General features: G+C 37.3%; 1 protein-coding gene across 1 annotated transcript in view; it reads right to left on the bottom strand.

The window, feature by feature from the left end:
* The window catches only part of LOC138043926 (AP-5 complex subunit beta-1-like), a 48,025-nt gene that overhangs the window by 15,198 nt on the left and 15,327 nt on the right, over positions 1 to 17,500 (bottom strand). Inside the window, exons 7-21 of the mRNA XM_068890454.1 lie at positions 12,406 to 12,450; positions 11,197 to 11,256; positions 11,039 to 11,113; positions 10,249 to 10,326; positions 9,814 to 9,875; positions 6,376 to 6,430; positions 6,203 to 6,256; positions 5,766 to 5,900; positions 5,388 to 5,426; positions 5,165 to 5,239; positions 4,966 to 5,021; positions 3,809 to 3,896; positions 2,169 to 2,256; positions 1,629 to 1,694; positions 20 to 173 (exon numbers count right to left, since the gene is read on the bottom strand). Of these exons, the coding sequence (XP_068746555.1) occupies positions 20 to 173; positions 1,629 to 1,694; positions 2,169 to 2,256; positions 3,809 to 3,896; positions 4,966 to 5,021; positions 5,165 to 5,239; positions 5,388 to 5,426; positions 5,766 to 5,900; positions 6,203 to 6,256; positions 6,376 to 6,430; positions 9,814 to 9,875; positions 10,249 to 10,326; positions 11,039 to 11,113; positions 11,197 to 11,256; positions 12,406 to 12,450 (1,130 nt within the window). The remainder of the gene's footprint in view (positions 1 to 19; positions 174 to 1,628; positions 1,695 to 2,168; positions 2,257 to 3,808; positions 3,897 to 4,965; positions 5,022 to 5,164; positions 5,240 to 5,387; positions 5,427 to 5,765; positions 5,901 to 6,202; positions 6,257 to 6,375; positions 6,431 to 9,813; positions 9,876 to 10,248; positions 10,327 to 11,038; positions 11,114 to 11,196; positions 11,257 to 12,405; positions 12,451 to 17,500) is intronic.

The raw sequence follows: 17,500 nt of genomic DNA, 5'->3' as shown, positions 1-17,500 counted from the left end.
GACGGTGTTTTGTACCTACTTGTAAATTTCTAGCCTTAGTTCTGAGTTCCAGTGATGTTTGTAATACCAGAACACACTTCTGAAAAAGGCGACAACTATCCTGCCTCCAATCCCATGCTGAACTCTGCTAAGGAGTGGAGCAAGGCACTGCATTAAGGGGACACCCATGGAACCTACAGCATGTAACAATTCAATACGTACTTACTTACTTTCGTTATGCGCAAATGGAGGAGTTAAGATGTGCAGTATGATCATTAGAGCCTGCTCTGTTTTTCATTTCACTTAGATTAAATTTACACTGTCAGGTACGTAACAAAAAAATTATTCAAAATCGTTGTGTGGGGAATTTTCTAGTTGGCCTGTTGGTTTTCCCAACGGGCCAAAAGACGCAATGAAGACTTACAGTTTAAACATGAATTTTCAATGTATTTAACAGATTTTCTCTTGATCTTAAGCACACGTTGAAGATAAAAGCTTTCTCTCTAAGAACTCCTAACTCGATCTGTCGGAAACGTTCAGATCAAATAACTTTAAAGGTGATCTTATTTTCGGTTTGTAGATTGTTCTCGAAAATATTCTCTGCAAGTGAATAACAAAGCAAAGTCTAAAATTCCTAAACACTATTTGAAGCTAACAAAATAGAGGAATCACAAGAAAATGAAGAAAACAAATAATCAATGACATCATGCAAACAAAACAAACAAAAGTCCAGTAAAGACCAACAAAAGTTCACAATTCAAGGACAGCATGACCGCCGTGACATTGTCACGCTGGGTTTTCCACAGTTCAAAAATGTAAAAGCTAAGAACTTGGAATGTTGTAGGAAACAAATCTTTTAACCACCACTCCAATTCTCAGGTCTGTGCAGTACATTGTTTCTGAGTTATTTGTCGAAGCGCTTCACGCAACTTTACATACTGAGTTACCATGTGGTCCACCAATATGGCGGCCGGTTATCAACAAAAACATATGGAGTTCACTTTGTGATGGAAGCACTTTCTTTGTGCTAATGAGATAAAATGCATGTGTATGAACACATCTCCTATTGTGCTTGAAAGGCTTTAACTGCTGAAATTCATCAGGATAGACTTTTTTTTCAACTGAATAACTTTGTATCATGGTGTCATGCAAGGTGGGAGTCACGTTTTGTTGGTCATGCCAAAATGCAGACTGCAGACTGTGCAGACCTTGCAGACCAGGGGTAAAATATGGTGTTACCCTCACTATTATTGAGAGCTAACCGTAAACAGGCTAACCTGAATGTTATTCAGGCTAACCAAATTTTCATTTTACAGACAGTCTGCACAGTCTGCAGTCGATCTGCGTTTTTCAGAGTCCCACGTTTGTAACGGCCGTCCCTGCTCAAGACCTGTTAAAATCTCCCTTCAATTCCATGAACCGTCTTTAAATTACCACAAGCATAACTGAACATCTCCCTTCCCCTCAACAGCATTTCTACAATTTGGGTAAACTAGTTATAAATATATTACCGATATGTTAATTGTTGTTGTTATTCATGGGCTTGGGGCGAGAAATTCTTAATATTTGCTCTGCCAAGGTCTTTTTGTAATGATTTTGACTGCACAATATTATTTTACAATCATTTACCAACAAAAGGCAGCAATTACCTGGAAAGTTTAAGGTTTCATGGTCCAAGCAAAGACAGAGCACTTTTAGTTTGTCTGCAGTAATATCTGAAAATTTATAAACAATAAAAGAAGATAAATTTAACTGCCTTTTGTTGAAGAAGGATCAGAGGGAAAGAAATATAAGTCCAAAAGGCTTCACAACACAGTCACTTGAGTTTCCTTTTGTTAATTCCTGAATGTAAAGATGGGATTCAAGGCAACACTCTTGTGATGGTTTTTGTAAGACCACTTCTGGCTTATTCTTGTTACAAGGTACTCGGCTCCTTTCACATTACGTCAGGCCAAATAAGAGGTTCCTTTGTGTTAGAAATAATATTATTATTACAAGCCTTGCTTGCTTCACTACAAGCAAATTCCAAAACACACGATGATGTTAGTTGGAATCATTAATATTGACAAAAAATAATAATAATCAAGCCCTATTTATATTATCCATGAAAGTGGCCTGTTGACATTGCTTCATCAATTTGTGCCAGGGAACTCTCACTGAAGGCAGCATGTACACGTACATGTACTTACCCAAAGAATCAAACACACATGGATAAAAATAGCTGAACTGTGAGTAATCCATGAAGTAGGGCACACTTGGATGGACCAAATTAATGTCCTGAAAATAAAAATGCACTGCATCATCTATAATTTTATTGTTATTATTCACAACAGTGCAGTTATGGCCACAGGTAAAATTAATGGCTTCAGACGTCAAGATTCACAGAAACATAAATTTACAATTCTAGTAGTATTCAGGGATTATTGAAGTGCATTAAAAATTTAAAGTAGCAAGGCTGAGTGAATGAGATTTTAGGTGAAGGACACAAAATGATCGAGGGATGGGGTTAGTTGTCTGAGAAATTCTTTGGCCATCGCAGATATAGTTTAATATAGTAAATAACCACAAGGTTTGTAATGTAACAACAACAAATTGAATACCATAGCAATAATTGATAACATTACATTAAATGCCATCATGATGTTGAAAAACCACAATGAAATCTGATCTAGTACAGTTGTAATATAAGTTGCAACTGCACCTATTTAAATCACTAGAATAGCCACAAAAGGAAACTGAACACAAAGTTGTGGTCAGAGCAAAACTGAGGACAGAGGTATAAAAATTTGATGATTCTGAAAGACATGAAAGTAACTGTAACTGTGTCCTCCTTGTTGTCCAGAGCAATGATTTCTGTGGGTTGTGGAAATCCTAATAAAATTTGGAATGGTGTTAAACATTTACTTCTCTTATAGATCAATCTGAATGATAAAATGAAAAAAAAACCAAGTAACCTGGTAACTTAACATAAAAAAAAAAATTGGGAACAAATGAAGACTACTACTGAGGTAATGAAAAGTAATGTACTGGTAAATCATTAGAGTATAAAATAATATTAATTAAACTTCTGTTTAGGTACAGATTAGTGCAGACAACTTTAGATACATTGTTATAGCCAAGTAAATCTTTAACAGTGGCAAGCACTGAAAATTAATAATATCTTCGGTGAGTTACTCAGAGTTTGGCTGCATGATTCAAACAGCGCACTCCATTGTTTTTGGTAGTTAAAAATATGATCACATCTCCAGTTCTATTGGGTAATTTTCTGATTTACGATGTAAAACGGTCTCTCTTCGGAGACAACAAGTATTTTCTCCAAATGTTCTATGATGCCAAAAATTTATGTTGGAAATTCAATGGAACAATATCTTTCCTCAGAAAAGAATCAAAATTTACAACAACTTCTTGATCATATTTTCTACCAGATAACCACCCCAAGCTTTTTCATGCTTGAAGTCACAGCACCATGCTTGAATATGAGGCAAAACTGCTCAAATTTTTCTGGCTTGTAAGTACACAGGATCATCAATACCGCCACAGGGATACCAATACACAATTGGGCTTGCGTTTTTCTTCATCGAATGCAATAAACAGGAGAGAGTCAAACACAAATGGAGACAAAACTCATATGCTACACAAAAGTGGGGTGGGGATCTAAATGTGCAGTTAGTCTAAGTGGGAAGGAAAGCAGGAAAACTGACATTAAGTAAATTAACGAGCTAATAGGTACAGCTGTACCAGAGCTAGAAATAGTAAATGGGGTAATCTACAGGTCTGTCTTTCAGAAAAGAAAACAATGAAATTGATTGTGGGAAGTGTCCACTCTAACCTCTTCAACTGGAAAGTACATAAGCCATTCGAAACACAACAGGCGCTGTCCCTGAGGAATGGTAGGTTGCCTTGATATTAACAGCATTCTATCAAAAAAGCCACAAATTATTACAATACTTCACAACTACAACCATTTCTTTCAACTACTCATTATTTGCACTGCATTGGCGAGCCTGAAAAACTGAACCAAATTGTCTTGCCTGGCCTTAGTTTTGAGGACTTTTAATTTTTTAAACTACTTTTCTCCAGTCTCTCTAGGCTTGGATACCTGAGGTTCAAATGTATACTATATGCACTATATAGACAATAAAGCAAGGTCTGAAGAAATGCTTTTTCAGAAAATTCTGAAATGAATGCACACGTATTAAACGCTAATCAAAAGTAAACGTTAATCCTACCAGGTAAGTCTAGGATTTCTCCAATTGGATTTCCTACTAAACGTTTCCCTACTTCAAAGTTAATTATGGCTTAGAATCAACGATATAAAATACTTTCTCAAGGAACTCATTTAAAATGAAGCCAGGTTCGTTCACTTCCGCCAGTTTTGTTTCATTTGGTAAATCACCTCAGGTTCCGGTATGTAATCTGTCCCACGATGAATAATTAAGGAGTATCCCTTCAGATGCTTAAATGGTGACCACAACACTTCATCATTATACTCAAGAAAGGTCTGGGGACACTACCTTGTATACCAATCCTTACTCATTCCAGGGTATTTGTACAAAATACGTGAGTAACTATAGAAGTGGAAATAACATATTGTATTCGAATATTGCTGCACCCTTCTCCCCTGTTTCATAACGACAAGCGATCGGTTGTGAAAAGTTTCAATACTTCAAAAAAAGAGTTTTTTTTTTCCAAAATATTTTGGGGGGGGGGGCAACTGCCCCCCTTGCCCCTCCGCTAGCTACGGCCTCGGTTTAGTTAATTAAATTAACATAGTTTTAAAATCCAAACAAAAAGAAGAATTAATTTTTTGGTCTCATTATAGCACTTTAAGTTACAGATGTATTTCATTGGTTAATGTTTAAATTGTCTGCATCAGTTGTGATTCACAGGTCTTAGTTTGAAATAACATAGGAATTGGTTTCATTCTGTCAACAGGGAATTTTATTTAATACCTTCAAAATTCATTAAATAATGCAGGACATTCACCTTTGGAGAAGCAGCATTTCATCACCTTCCAAAAACAATTTGTCCAAGAATTTCATCTGAAAATTGGAACATTTGTACTTTTAATATACTGGTACTAGTATTTTAGATCCCAGAAATGCAACAAAACTTTTAATGACCCTTATAACCCTTTTAGAAAATGCAACTGGTAAAACACTCAATACACTCAATTTGACTATACCTTTAAAAGTAACAGCATATGGAAGACAGACAGATCTGTGGTTGACACCCAGGCAATGAACTGAGATTTAAAAGTCTACAATGCAACAGGAAGAAGGGGTCATGGTGGCATCTCAAAAGCTGCAGGCACCTGGACTTTCAGAAAGGGTACAATTTTTTAACATTTTGAAAAAAATACACTGATGCAGATCAGACAATTCTGAAATAAAATTGACCATGCTTACATTTGGTGAGAGCCCTGCAAGATTGACACACTGCATAAGCTGAAAAATCAAATTCGTTTGAAATTTGAATAAATGCATTGTAGATAACAAATAATATCAAAAGCATGTGTTGGATATGGTACTACGTGCCTTGTTGGCTATAGCAAGTGTCATATCCAACAAGCGCAATGGTTGTTTTTAATTACTAAATTTTCATTAAATTCTGAATGCTTGGAAACTTGGAAATTAAAGCTAATCAGTTTCCAGCCTGGCAACACTTGACACAATCAGTTTCCATATTAGGTCAATATATGAGCTGATAACCAAGATTGAGTGAACCAATTAAAAAGCTAGTAACATGTAATAATTTTATGCTAAAGCACTAGTTAGAACACTTACTTGGCACATAACATGGAAAACACCAGTGGTGTTAAGAAAGCTGATACTATCCATCAGGAATGAAATTGCTCTTTTAATTTCCCTGGTATCTACGCTTCCAGGAAAACTAGATGATTTGGGGCTGAATGCTGTGGCCTGTAAGATAACAGATTTTCAGTTGTTCAATTCAAGAGGAGATTGCAGATTGGATCTTTTGGGCTTATTTTACACTCAAGATAGCAATAATTGAGATTTGCCAGATTTTGGTTCACCTTGATTTATTTTAGCCAGCAAGTTTGCCTCGAGCAAATTACAGGTTTCAAGGATTTTATGATCAATTTGAATTTTTTTTCCCTGGTTATGTTTGAAAAGTGCCTATGAACTTGCTTATCAGAATCAATCTTTCCAGTCCCCCAACAAAGTCACCCCAAAAGTATGCACAAGAAGTATTTTCTCACCTGAATGGTAATTGGTAAAAACTGCTTTGTTGCTTCTTTTGGTAAGTAGAGTGGCTTCAAAATTGAAATCCAAAAGAAATTAATGTCAACCCAGTGGCTAAATGCAGGAAAGCCATTTTACAGCCAATACATTATATCATGCTTTGTCTATACAAACAAAAAAGGCCTCCTACCTTTAATGGCTCAGTGCGACTTGTGAGAAAGTTGTTCAAACAGTTGTCATCCATCCTACAGGTTGAAACATTGTATGTTTTAACTTACCAACTAGTAATAGTTCTCACTAAAGCTGCCCCTGCTTTTTTATATTATGGACTGAAACTTTGTATAGGGAATGACTTTATTTTTCAAACCTTTTTTGTTATCTGAAAGGCTTGGTTATTTGAATAAATTTGAAAAGTGCAAGCTGACAGGTTTTATATCATCATGTGCTATTGCCTGGTTATCCTTGGTTATTTGCTTAGGTCAAATGGCTTGTTTTTGGTTAGGGCTTGTTTCAATTACGAGCTGACTCTGGCCTCAGATTTGTTGTGAGTAGCTTTCCCTAAAGGAGTTAATGTCTTTTATCTACTGTAATAAAGACAGAGAGATTAATTCTTTTTTAGACCAAGCCGATTTCCCACGAAATATTTTTTTCCAACCAATTAACTTAAAAATAATTTCTTGCCAAGTGTTGCATCTTTTTTGTCTTTAGAAATGAAAAGATTATTTACCGATCTTTCAGTTGAATTCTCATACAAAATACAGGAATTTCAGGTTATTGTAAAGATTCTTTCTCTATTTGTTGGCAATCATCCTTTCAAATGTCAGAGAAATCGATCCTGCCACAACTATTTGACGATTTTTTTTTAATGAAGCATTGTTATACGAAGCTGGTAGGTGGCGGAAACCCACCGGCTGTCAGACCATTTTGTGCTGGCTACTTTGTGCACCAGAAATTATGTAAATAACCCTAAACTCTGAAGCTTGTTTTAGTGATCATTCTCTTGTGTTTTTCTGATTTTATGGAAAAAGGAACCAACGACAATCTAGGACAAAACTTGTTGGCAAAATGTGCCGCTCTAATTTGCATGTGTGATAAAGATTAAATTCTTCCTATTTGCCCTTCTCTCCCCATTCCAATGTTGATTAAAAACATGGTAAAGGCTTGCACAGTATCTTGCTTCACATTGTCAACATTGGTATGGGGGGAGGGGGGAGGGACCAATATAATTTCTCTGTGAGAGCATGTCAAAATGATGCTTAAGCTGGAATTTGTCCCAAGAGTTTTGTCCAAGATTGTAGCAACCTGTATAGAAAGTACCGTGCAAAAACTTTTAGTGATGTTGACAGCTAACTTGCGAAATGCAAATGTGTGACCCTCACCAAGCACGAAACCACGTGCTTTGATACTTCGAAAATGGACGGTTCGCGAAAAAAGCGATCTCTTGATGATTACTTCTCAAGTCAATTGAAGAAGACGAAATCTAGCGAAAAAGTGAGCAGCCATGGTAAGAGGCAGTTTTGGTCGCAGTCAAATGTTACTAATTATTACAAAAAAGTGTGTAATACCACAGATTCATTTAAATACAATGGCAAATTATCACCGTTCCATTTCACACTTTCAAAAGAGCTTTCAGAGGATTTTACCTTGCCAAAACCATTGTGTCCATTTCACTCTTAAGATTTCAAAGGCAGGAAGATCTCGTTTGCAGTAAACACACACCGCTAAATAATTTAACTTCTCATAGAAAGATGTTCTTTCTAGTCTGGGACAAGATAATCTCCCTTTAAACTGCTTTTTTCTCTCATCGCTAAATAGAACATATAATTTAAGTTATTCGACAGACACATGCCAACAATTGCGAAGGAAAATCTTGTTCTTTTGTTTACAATTTCAACAGAGACGCAACAAAGTTCTGTAATTGAAAATTTCATTCCAACCATACACAAGGCCGTCAAAGTTGCTGCCATTTTTTTTTAAATTTCATAGCATTAGAACTTGTACACAAAACGTTTCCCACATTCAGCCCTCAGTCAATTATACCAGTCACAAATTGATTGAGATTGCTGAATCTAAGTCTCCAGTGGTAGCCGTAAAGACACATGAAGATGATCGCCTTTGAGCCTGTGAGTTAAATTTGACCCCTCCTCAAGAAAACCAACTGGTACGTCTCCTTGAAAATTAGGTCAAAGCCCTGAAGGAGAATGTTCAGAGCAGATTTGATGGTGATCTCCCTATTGACAGTGCCTTTTCAATATTCAATCCCTTGACCCTACCTGCACCTTTTCTAAAGAGCACAGAAGAAAGCAAGTGAAGACACTCAATGACCATTTCTATCAAGGTGACCAACAGAAGAAGGAAAAGAAAGAGCAGCTGTTGGCAGAGTGAGAAAAGTTTAAATTTGACATGGATTATTGGAAAAAGGAAATTCCAGAAGGGATGAACAAATGCCACCTAGAAACAGTCACGGAGTGGAAGCCTAAAATGGCGTATCTCAATCAAGACTGCCTACAGCACTGAGTTCCTTGCCCTAGCAGACATTGCTGAAGTTTGCTTGTCAATACCAGTGTCAATTGCATGGCCAGAAAGAGGGTGCAGCTTGGTGTTGATATGCTTCAGGCCCTTCCACGCCATGCTTGGTACACAAGCATAAATCACTTCATTACTGGTATTTTTTCATAAAATTAACCTGAATCGTCAAGTATCACCTCAGAAGACAAGAACATCATTCTAAAAGCTTATTCTACACAAAAGTAGGTTCTGGAGATAATTTTGAGAGTGGTAATGAAGTTTACAGCCAAAGATAAAGTCGAGCCACATGGAATAAATAATGAAGTTTACACAACAGGAAGAGAAGCTAAACTCATTTCACACGAAAATCCTTTACCATTGCCATAAAAAGCAAACAGATATCTTCGCTAGGCTTTAAAGAAGCTCTCTATGTAATATTTTCCATGATTCCAACTAAAATTCCCGTTGTTTTTCTTCCTCGTGTGTGGTCGCCATTACTGACTCACCTGTTTGGCTTTTTTAGAAAATGACGTCATTTCAACCAATCCCAATAAAAACTGGCCAGAGATTGGTTTAAGTCAGTGATTGGCAAATTCCAGAATCCTTTGCATGTTTATTCAACCCCAGCAAACTTTTAGCAATTCTTTGCATACTTTTTGGCAATCACTTGTGAGCTGTGTTCTAAAAACAGAGATTTTTCTTGCTACAGCAAAATTTTCCTCCCTATATGTGCATGGGGACTGCTAGGATGTCTCTTTGGGTTTGGCCGTCTGGGTCAAAACCCTGCGGGGGCAAAATATGAGTGGGGGCAAATTGAACAATTCACTCTCTGATCATTATAACAATTAAGCAAACAAAAAGACAACTGGAAGGCTCTGCTGTCAATATTGATCTTATAATTTGTTTTGCAACATAGCCTACGCTGGGTGTCAAAGGATCAAAATACCACCTTTTTTCTTTGTCAATACTATCTCCTGCCAATCCTGATCTATGAATGTCAACAAATTCTATAATATATGGCCTCAACCCTATCCCAGCTCAAGGTCAATATAAGTTTGTTGCACAGATCACCCAATTCATCTGATTGTCCCCACAGCAATATAAAATCATGTTTTCTTACTTATTGGTAGACTCCTTTAATAAGTGTTCCATGGCATGGTGCATCACAGCTACAAACAACACCTGAGGCAAGATTGAATATGCACATAATTATGAACAAGGACAATAAGGACACTTATCATTGTTGGAATTACCTGCATGGATAGCCATTTCTGTTTCTTTTTTCGTCACCATCAAAATATGTTTAAAGAAATGGACTAAAAGGACAGTCCAAATACAATAATCTTTCCTCTTCTACTTGGGCTGCTTCCTCTGCCCATAGAAAGTTGACTATTTTAGTGCTGTGGTTTAGCTTTGTTCAGTGACAAGTGGTGTTGAGTAGTTATTTGTGTTACAAGCATTTCAAGATTCATGTATTTGTGGTTTTTGCCAAGTAGCAAATGGCCTATAGAGCATCACTTCAATAACATTGCATTAAATTTTGCAACATGCCCACCATGTAGCTTTGAAAAATGGGACTGTTCTCAGCAGCACATTGAGCATATAGATGATCCAGTTTAGAATGTAGGAGTCCCTGATTGAAAAGAAAGTAATAATAATTATTAAGGGTATACTCTACGTAAATATACCCTAATCTCTATTGCTTCTGCGTTCAAATTTTGATTTTAATAATATCATTATTATTATCATTATTATTATTATTATTATCATCATCATTATTATTATTATTACTATTATTATTATTATTATTCACTTTATGCAAGGGTAATGATAAAATAATAATCAATTTATAGCAATCCTTCACTGGGGACATGAAAAGGGTCTTGGCATATTTATGAAAAGTGACACGTACAATACAATAATACAATACAACTTTATTTCACTACGCTAGCCACCCACAACAAAAGCTGGTTTCCGGGTGGGGCGTAGGTAAACACTTTGTTCTGGTTCTGTCATTTTGTGAAACTGCAAAAATGAAAAGGTTATAGAATACTTGAGCTTTTCATCCTGTTTACTTGTCCATGACATAGGCAACCTTTTTACAAAATTTGTCTGCAGTTCCACAAAATAACTAGCCTCCTACCCAAAGGTCGCTAAGGATAGTTTTAACCTGCCAGACCACTAGGAATGGAGCACTGTAAATATCTTACTTTTATTCTCTTAAAAGGTTGCGTGATGAGTTACCAGACCTTCAAATATAAGTTAGCCTAAAAGATACACTGTGAATATAATTATTTTTTTCATCCTCAATTCCATTCATTGGCAAATGGATGCCACCATCTCACCGGATATGACATCTCCATCTCCCAAAGACATTCACATGCAATCTTTCTTACAAGTAAGTTGCAAGGGTTATTAACCTGTAAAAAAAGAGAGCATGAGAACCAGCAGGGATGCGGTAAAATAAAATTCCTGATTAAACAAGAAATACTTGTTCACTCACCATCTCTATAACATCTGTAAGGACTCCAACAAAATCTACAAAAACCTCCTGGTTTATTTCCTGTTACAAAAACCTGCAATAAGTTCCTGCTGTGGCCCAATTTCATTCAGTTTTCAGGTATACTTAAACACTTATCATAATCATAAATTATTATAGGGACTAAAGGGCAATGACAAAAAAGACCTAAACATCGTACAAACCTCATGGGCACTTTCTTTTTAAATTTTTGAATTTAAATATTTGGATACTATAGTTACCCCACACAACAACCCAAAGAAAACTAGCTAAAAATATCCAATATTGTGGTCTTATGAAGTCAAAAACATTGCTTTTTGTATATCTTATTACATGAAATTTTCGCGACATGTGAATTTCGCAAATTTGACGATATTAAGAAAATTGCAAAATTAAAGTGACACGAACAATAAGTGTCACAACAGAACTAAAACGAAAATTAAGTGACTTACATTATGTCAATAAACAAGAAAGAACAAGTTTATTACCACTAAAATGTTTACAAAATCACAATTTTTACTTTTCTGAAGCAATGTCTTGGTCACCCTCATCGCTACAGCTTTCTATCTCCTCTCCAGACAGCACTGCTTTTGTAGTCTTCAAACTGTCCATTAACTGGCTCCCTGTAATGCTGTTCCACTAGCTGCTTAAATCTCTCAATGGTTTCTAAGTTCTTTGAAGTTGATTCCATTATAATAACTGTCGCCTCTACTGGAATTTCTTAACCCCCTTGTTTATAAGTTCGGTTTTGAAACCAATACATGCAACTTGGTTGGTGGGAATGTAACCACTCAGCACTCAGGGGAGGGTTCATGGGAGAAGGCAGAAATAAATGGTGTGTCAACTGAAAGGGAGGTATTACTGCCAGTGTATTATTGCCAATGAAATGTAAATTGTATGTTACTCAAAAACGTGTTAAAATGATTCAAATTATAAAAATTCTGAAAAATTTGCGAAACTTATGAAATATGCACACATAAAAATTGTGAAATAAATATGTCGCAAACATTTCATGTAATACACTGTTTTAATAATTATAGATCTGTTATAGTAATCTGAAATAAAGAAAAAAATAAAAATGAACTACTTAAAAAAAATTTGAACCAAAATTATAAAATTGAACCATGACATAATTATATACATGAGCTCCCAAACAACAAAGTGAAAAAAATGGACGTCTGTAGCTGAACATACCACAATTTCTGAAGTAATTAAGATGACTGTCCCTGTTACCAGGACCTGGAAAATAAGGTTGAATTTGTCACTTTCTTTATTCAGTTAAAAAAATGAACGGAGGGTTTGTTCTACCAAACAATGATGGCATTCTATGCCTTGCTAGGATACAAAAGTAAGAAGCTTCTGGGACTAGACCTCAAGAAATAATCTGCACAAATTTAAAACAAATTAAGCCTTTCATAAAATTATTGTTTCACTCCAAAGTGAGAAAAGTGTTGCTCAAATGTTTAGACAATAGGTGAGCCAAAAAGGAATAACAAATGATCATAATATAACAGCTAAAACTAACCATAACTTGACTGTAATCTTTCTTTTGACTTAATTAATTAATTTAGCCCTAATAAAAACTCAATCTTCATAATCTATTATAAGTGTAATGCACCTATCAATGTAAACCCTGCGAGGAGGGGGGGGGGGGGGGGGGGGGGAAGGGGTTTGCGGGCAAGGGGTGGGATTTGACAATTCTTAAAAATTTTTCATCAAATTCCTCAAAAGTGTCAAAGAAAGCCCCACCCTGGGGCAAAGAATCTAAACAAACAACACTATAATACCAGAAAAAACAACTAAAAGAGCATTTGAAACAGGGGTACGTTCATGATTTATATGTTCTGCAAGTTGAAACAGGTCATATCAGTGACCGGTAAAATACTCTGACCTTGTGGTGGAATTTGATTTCAATCAGATAATAGACAATATCTTTTTAGAGTACAGTTTAAATTATCGGATTATGGCGATGAAAACAGATAAAAACTTCATACCTTTGTCCAACTGAAACGTGACTTAGGGACGCACTTGGTAACTGCGTTTGAATTGATACCAGACTTCTTTTGGTCAAAGTCAAATGTTCCGTCCCCCGGGTAGCTTCGCGATCAAAAGCCCGACAGGGGGGATAGTCTCAGGCATCAAATCCCCGCTTATCGCCTGCACTCACTTCCCCCCCCCCCCCCACCCCCCTTGTGGAATTTACATTGCTAGGTGCATAATATTCAATTCAATCTATTGTTGAATGAACAGCTGTTGATCGCATGCAACCAACTTCAAGAAAATGTGGGAGGTGCTTCTTATAATTAAAGGCAAATCCAGTTCCTCTCGCTTTTACAGCACGGAAACTCAGTCTACAGTTGCTGGGTGTAACATTTCAGTCCAATCCGTGTAACTGGGATTTACATCTAGATAATATCCTATCGAAAGCTAGCATTCGTCCATACATCTTATGTGTTTGGAAATCCTATGGATTACTGTTGGATCATCTTCATCTTCTTTTCCTTAGTCTTATTTTATCTCATTTTTACGTACATGTACATGCTGTAGAAGAATGGGGCTGCATGTATTATCATAAGTACTTAAGTCATATTGACAGGCTTTTCAAAACAGCCTGTAAGCTTGGTTACTGTAAAGAATTCTTTTTCATTGAAAATATTATTGCTCAGAAAGATAAGAAATTATAGAAGAAGATCACTGACAGTAATTCAACCACAGTTTTAGATGACCTTCTGCCACCAGAACGAACTATGGTTACATTATGTAAGAGGCGTGACAACTATAATTATCATCCCATTTGTCAGAAATGAGCATTTCAAGAGAACTTTTGTAAATAGATGTTTGTTCTCTAAATAGTTAGTCAGTTAATTAGTTGTCTGTATGACTTAATTTATGTCATTGTAACAAAACACGTTTGTGATTTAGAGTGTTTTAATAAAGACCTTCATCATCATCATCATCATCATTATTATCATTGTTATTATTATGGATTCAGCACCGCATTTTCGAAAAGTTTGATCCGGGTTAGCTTCTTGGGGGCCAGGCAACTACAAGTTGCCTAAGAAAACCCAAATTTTATCATGGCTTTCATCCCTCCAGAACCTTTCTCAGAATTCTTGCTGTGCCAAGGAGAGCGGTTTTTTGAATTAGTTCTATAGAAGTGTTGGTGCCAATGCGCTTTAAGTTGCTTTCAAGCCTTTTTGGAACTGTTTCCAGTGCCCCAATTACTACTGGAAGCACCTGGGTTTGGACACTCCACATTTTCTGAATCTCTTCTGCTAGGTCCTGGTATTTCTCTAGCTTTTCCTTTTCCTTGACCCTTACAGCTCTATCTTCTGGGACTGCTATGTCTATTACTTGGCATGTCTGTTCTTGCTTGTTAATAATGACCAAGTAAGTCTCCTTGCACTAATTTGGTGGTCAGTCTTGATGTTATAATCCCATAGCAGTTGTAGTCATTGTTCTCAAGGACAGTTTCTGGTTGATGTTCAAACCATTTGTCTACTCTACTAAAGCTGCACTTCCCCAGCAAGTCCCAGTGTACCACCCTTGCAACATTATTGTGCCTCCTTTTATACTCTTGCTGTGCCAGTTGGAGCACCCAATCACTATATGGCTCAATGTCTCCTTTGCCTGGCAGCACATTCTGCACAGGTCATTCTCTTGAGTCTTGTCGATGTTGGCTTTGATGTAGTTTGTTTTTAATGCCTGGTCTTGGGCAGCAGTGATTAGGGCTTCTGTTTCTCGTTTAAGGTCTCCTCTTTGCAACCATTCCCAGGTCTTCTCATTTTGTTCACTATCTGTTTGTCTGAGGAACTGACCATATAAACCTTCTCTTCCCATTCTGTCTTTCTCTCAGCTTTCCTTCGTTGTTTGAAGTCCTTTGGGGTTTTTAAGTCGTGGGTTACCAGTTCCCCCTTCCTAGCTGTTTGAATCAGTTTCTTGTCACTGTGCAGGATGTAATTTTGTAATGAGTTCTTGGCCTGTCCAATGCATTATTCCACTGATATTAGGCCTCTCCCTCCTTCTGCTCTTGGTAAATAAAGCCTGGCTACACAATCCATTGGGTTAAGTGCTGTGTTCATTGTTAGGATCTTCCTTGTTCTTGTGTCTAAATCTCTTAATTCCTTTTTGGTCCAGTTAATTATACCACCAGCATACCTTACCAGGGATACAGCCCAGGTGTTGATTCCTTGTATTAGGTTTCTGCCATTGAGTTTGCATTTTCCCAGCTTTCGGACATGCCTTAGATATTCTTTGCTAACTTTCTCTTTCATCTGACAATGGAGCATTTCATCTGCTTCAATAACTCCTAGGTATTTATAACCTTCACCCTCTTTCAGTGATTTGATTTCAATGTCGTCAGGGAGTTGGATACCATCTGATTCCACTAGCTTACCTCTCTTTAGGACTAGGACTGCACATTTTCAATTCCGAACTGCATACCAATGTTGTGACTAAAGATTCGCACCGTCTGTGTAAGGGACTCAAGCTGGGCTTTATCCTTTCCATATAGCTTCAGGTCATCCATGAATAGTAGATGGTTGACCTTTCTCTTGTCAGTAAAGTGGTATCCTGCTGTTGCTTTTCTGAGGATTAGTGTAAGGGGTATAAGGGCTATCACAAATAGGAGTGGTGATAGTGAATCTCCTTGAAAGATTCCTCTTTTGATGTTAACTTCTCCAAGGTTCACTCCATTTGATGTAAGAATGGTTTGCCAGCTTTTCATGGTGTTTGCTAGTAGAACCCTTATATTCTCAGCTACTCCAAACATCCCCAGACACTCAAGGATCCATGAATGTGGGACCATGTCAAACCCTTCCTTGTACAATATGTATCTTGCTTTTTAACTCCTTTAACCATTTTGCATCCTTGTTGTGGTCCAAGCTCTGACATACCCCTCCAAAATCCTACTGTACTGAACTTCTTGGTCAGGGGTTTCATCACTTGTTCCCACTCTCTCTAATTCATCAAAGACCTTCCCTTGATTTGTTTCAAACAGTCTATTTTGTCTGAATTGTTTGTTTATTTCCTCGTATCTCTTAACTTTAGGCGCTTTGGCTCTAATTTGTCGTTTAAGGTCTTCAGATGCATACTTTAAGCCTCTCTCTTGCAACCTGTACGTCCATTCCAGGTTTCTCCTATATATGATGCTCTTTTATCTGCTCGCCTTTTCTCATTTGCTCTATTCTACTCAAGTCTTGCCTGAGCACTTTGATTTGATTTTCTAACCGCCACTTCCACATTGGCTCTTTTTGTGTTTTCCAGGTCTTTTGTTCATTTTTAAGTTTTCTGTCACTACTGTGGCTGCTGCATACAGAAGTTTATTGGTTGCTGTGATCAATGTCATTAGAGGTAATTTGTTCCAAGACATGATTTACTTTCCTAAATTCAGCCAGAATAGCCTTTTTCTTGAACTGCTTAAGTACAGGTAACCTTGACCTAACCCTGTCGCTTGCAAGTCGTAAAATTCGGTGGTACAATTCTATCTCCTCCTCAGAGAGACCTAGACCGTGGTCATTATTTTCATGGAGGGATTCTGGAGTAGAATCCCTTCTAGCTGAGTGGTCTTCTACACCAGCAGTCTCATTCATTTCTATTATTGCATTAAAATGCAGGGAAATATTCTCTGTGTTCTCGAGAGTGGGATTTGTTTGGTGATTGCTATTTGCTGTCCTGGTAAGTTCTTCAAGTTCAATGTCCGTAAACCATTGGTTTTGTTTGAATGTACGTACTTTGTCTGCCAGTCTTTGTTCAGACACCTTGAACTTTCCCTTACTCTCCCACAGTTGCAACATTCGCTGTCTGTACCCTCTCTTACTGGGGTTACTCATGATGTACATGTAACATTCCATTGCTGTTCTGTTGTCTTCAACACTCCACTTGCATCTGGTTGGAGGAGCAGTAGGATAACGACCGGGCTGTGCCTGCTCCATCTCACAGGTCCTGCTGGGCGAGAGATACTCCCCTGTGCGGAGCAGCTCATTCACACCGTTAGATTTTTCATTGTAGTCAATATTCATCACTTCGAGAAGTGAGATTGGCTTCTGGTTTTTGGAGTCACCACTAGGCAGGTTGCCGACCAAGGCTTGAGAGTCCTGCCTTCCCTTTGTTGTTACCCCAATGAGGGTGGCAAGGAGTTACCAGCACTTGCCAAAGGTGCCACCCCAGACTCTGGTGGGCACGGGCATCCAATTTCCCGTGATAGGCTGAGGCACCACCCTGTCCTAACCCAGTGCCCATTATAATAATAATAATTATTATTATGATGATGATTATTATGATTATTATG

Source organism: Montipora capricornis, chromosome 3 (genome assembly GCF_036669925.1).
Source record: "Montipora capricornis isolate CH-2021 chromosome 3, ASM3666992v2, whole genome shotgun sequence".
NCBI lineage: Eukaryota > Metazoa > Cnidaria > Anthozoa > Scleractinia > Acroporidae > Montipora > Montipora capricornis.
Note: the sequence above shows the minus strand (reverse complement) of the source record. Positions and strands in the feature narration are given on the sequence as shown.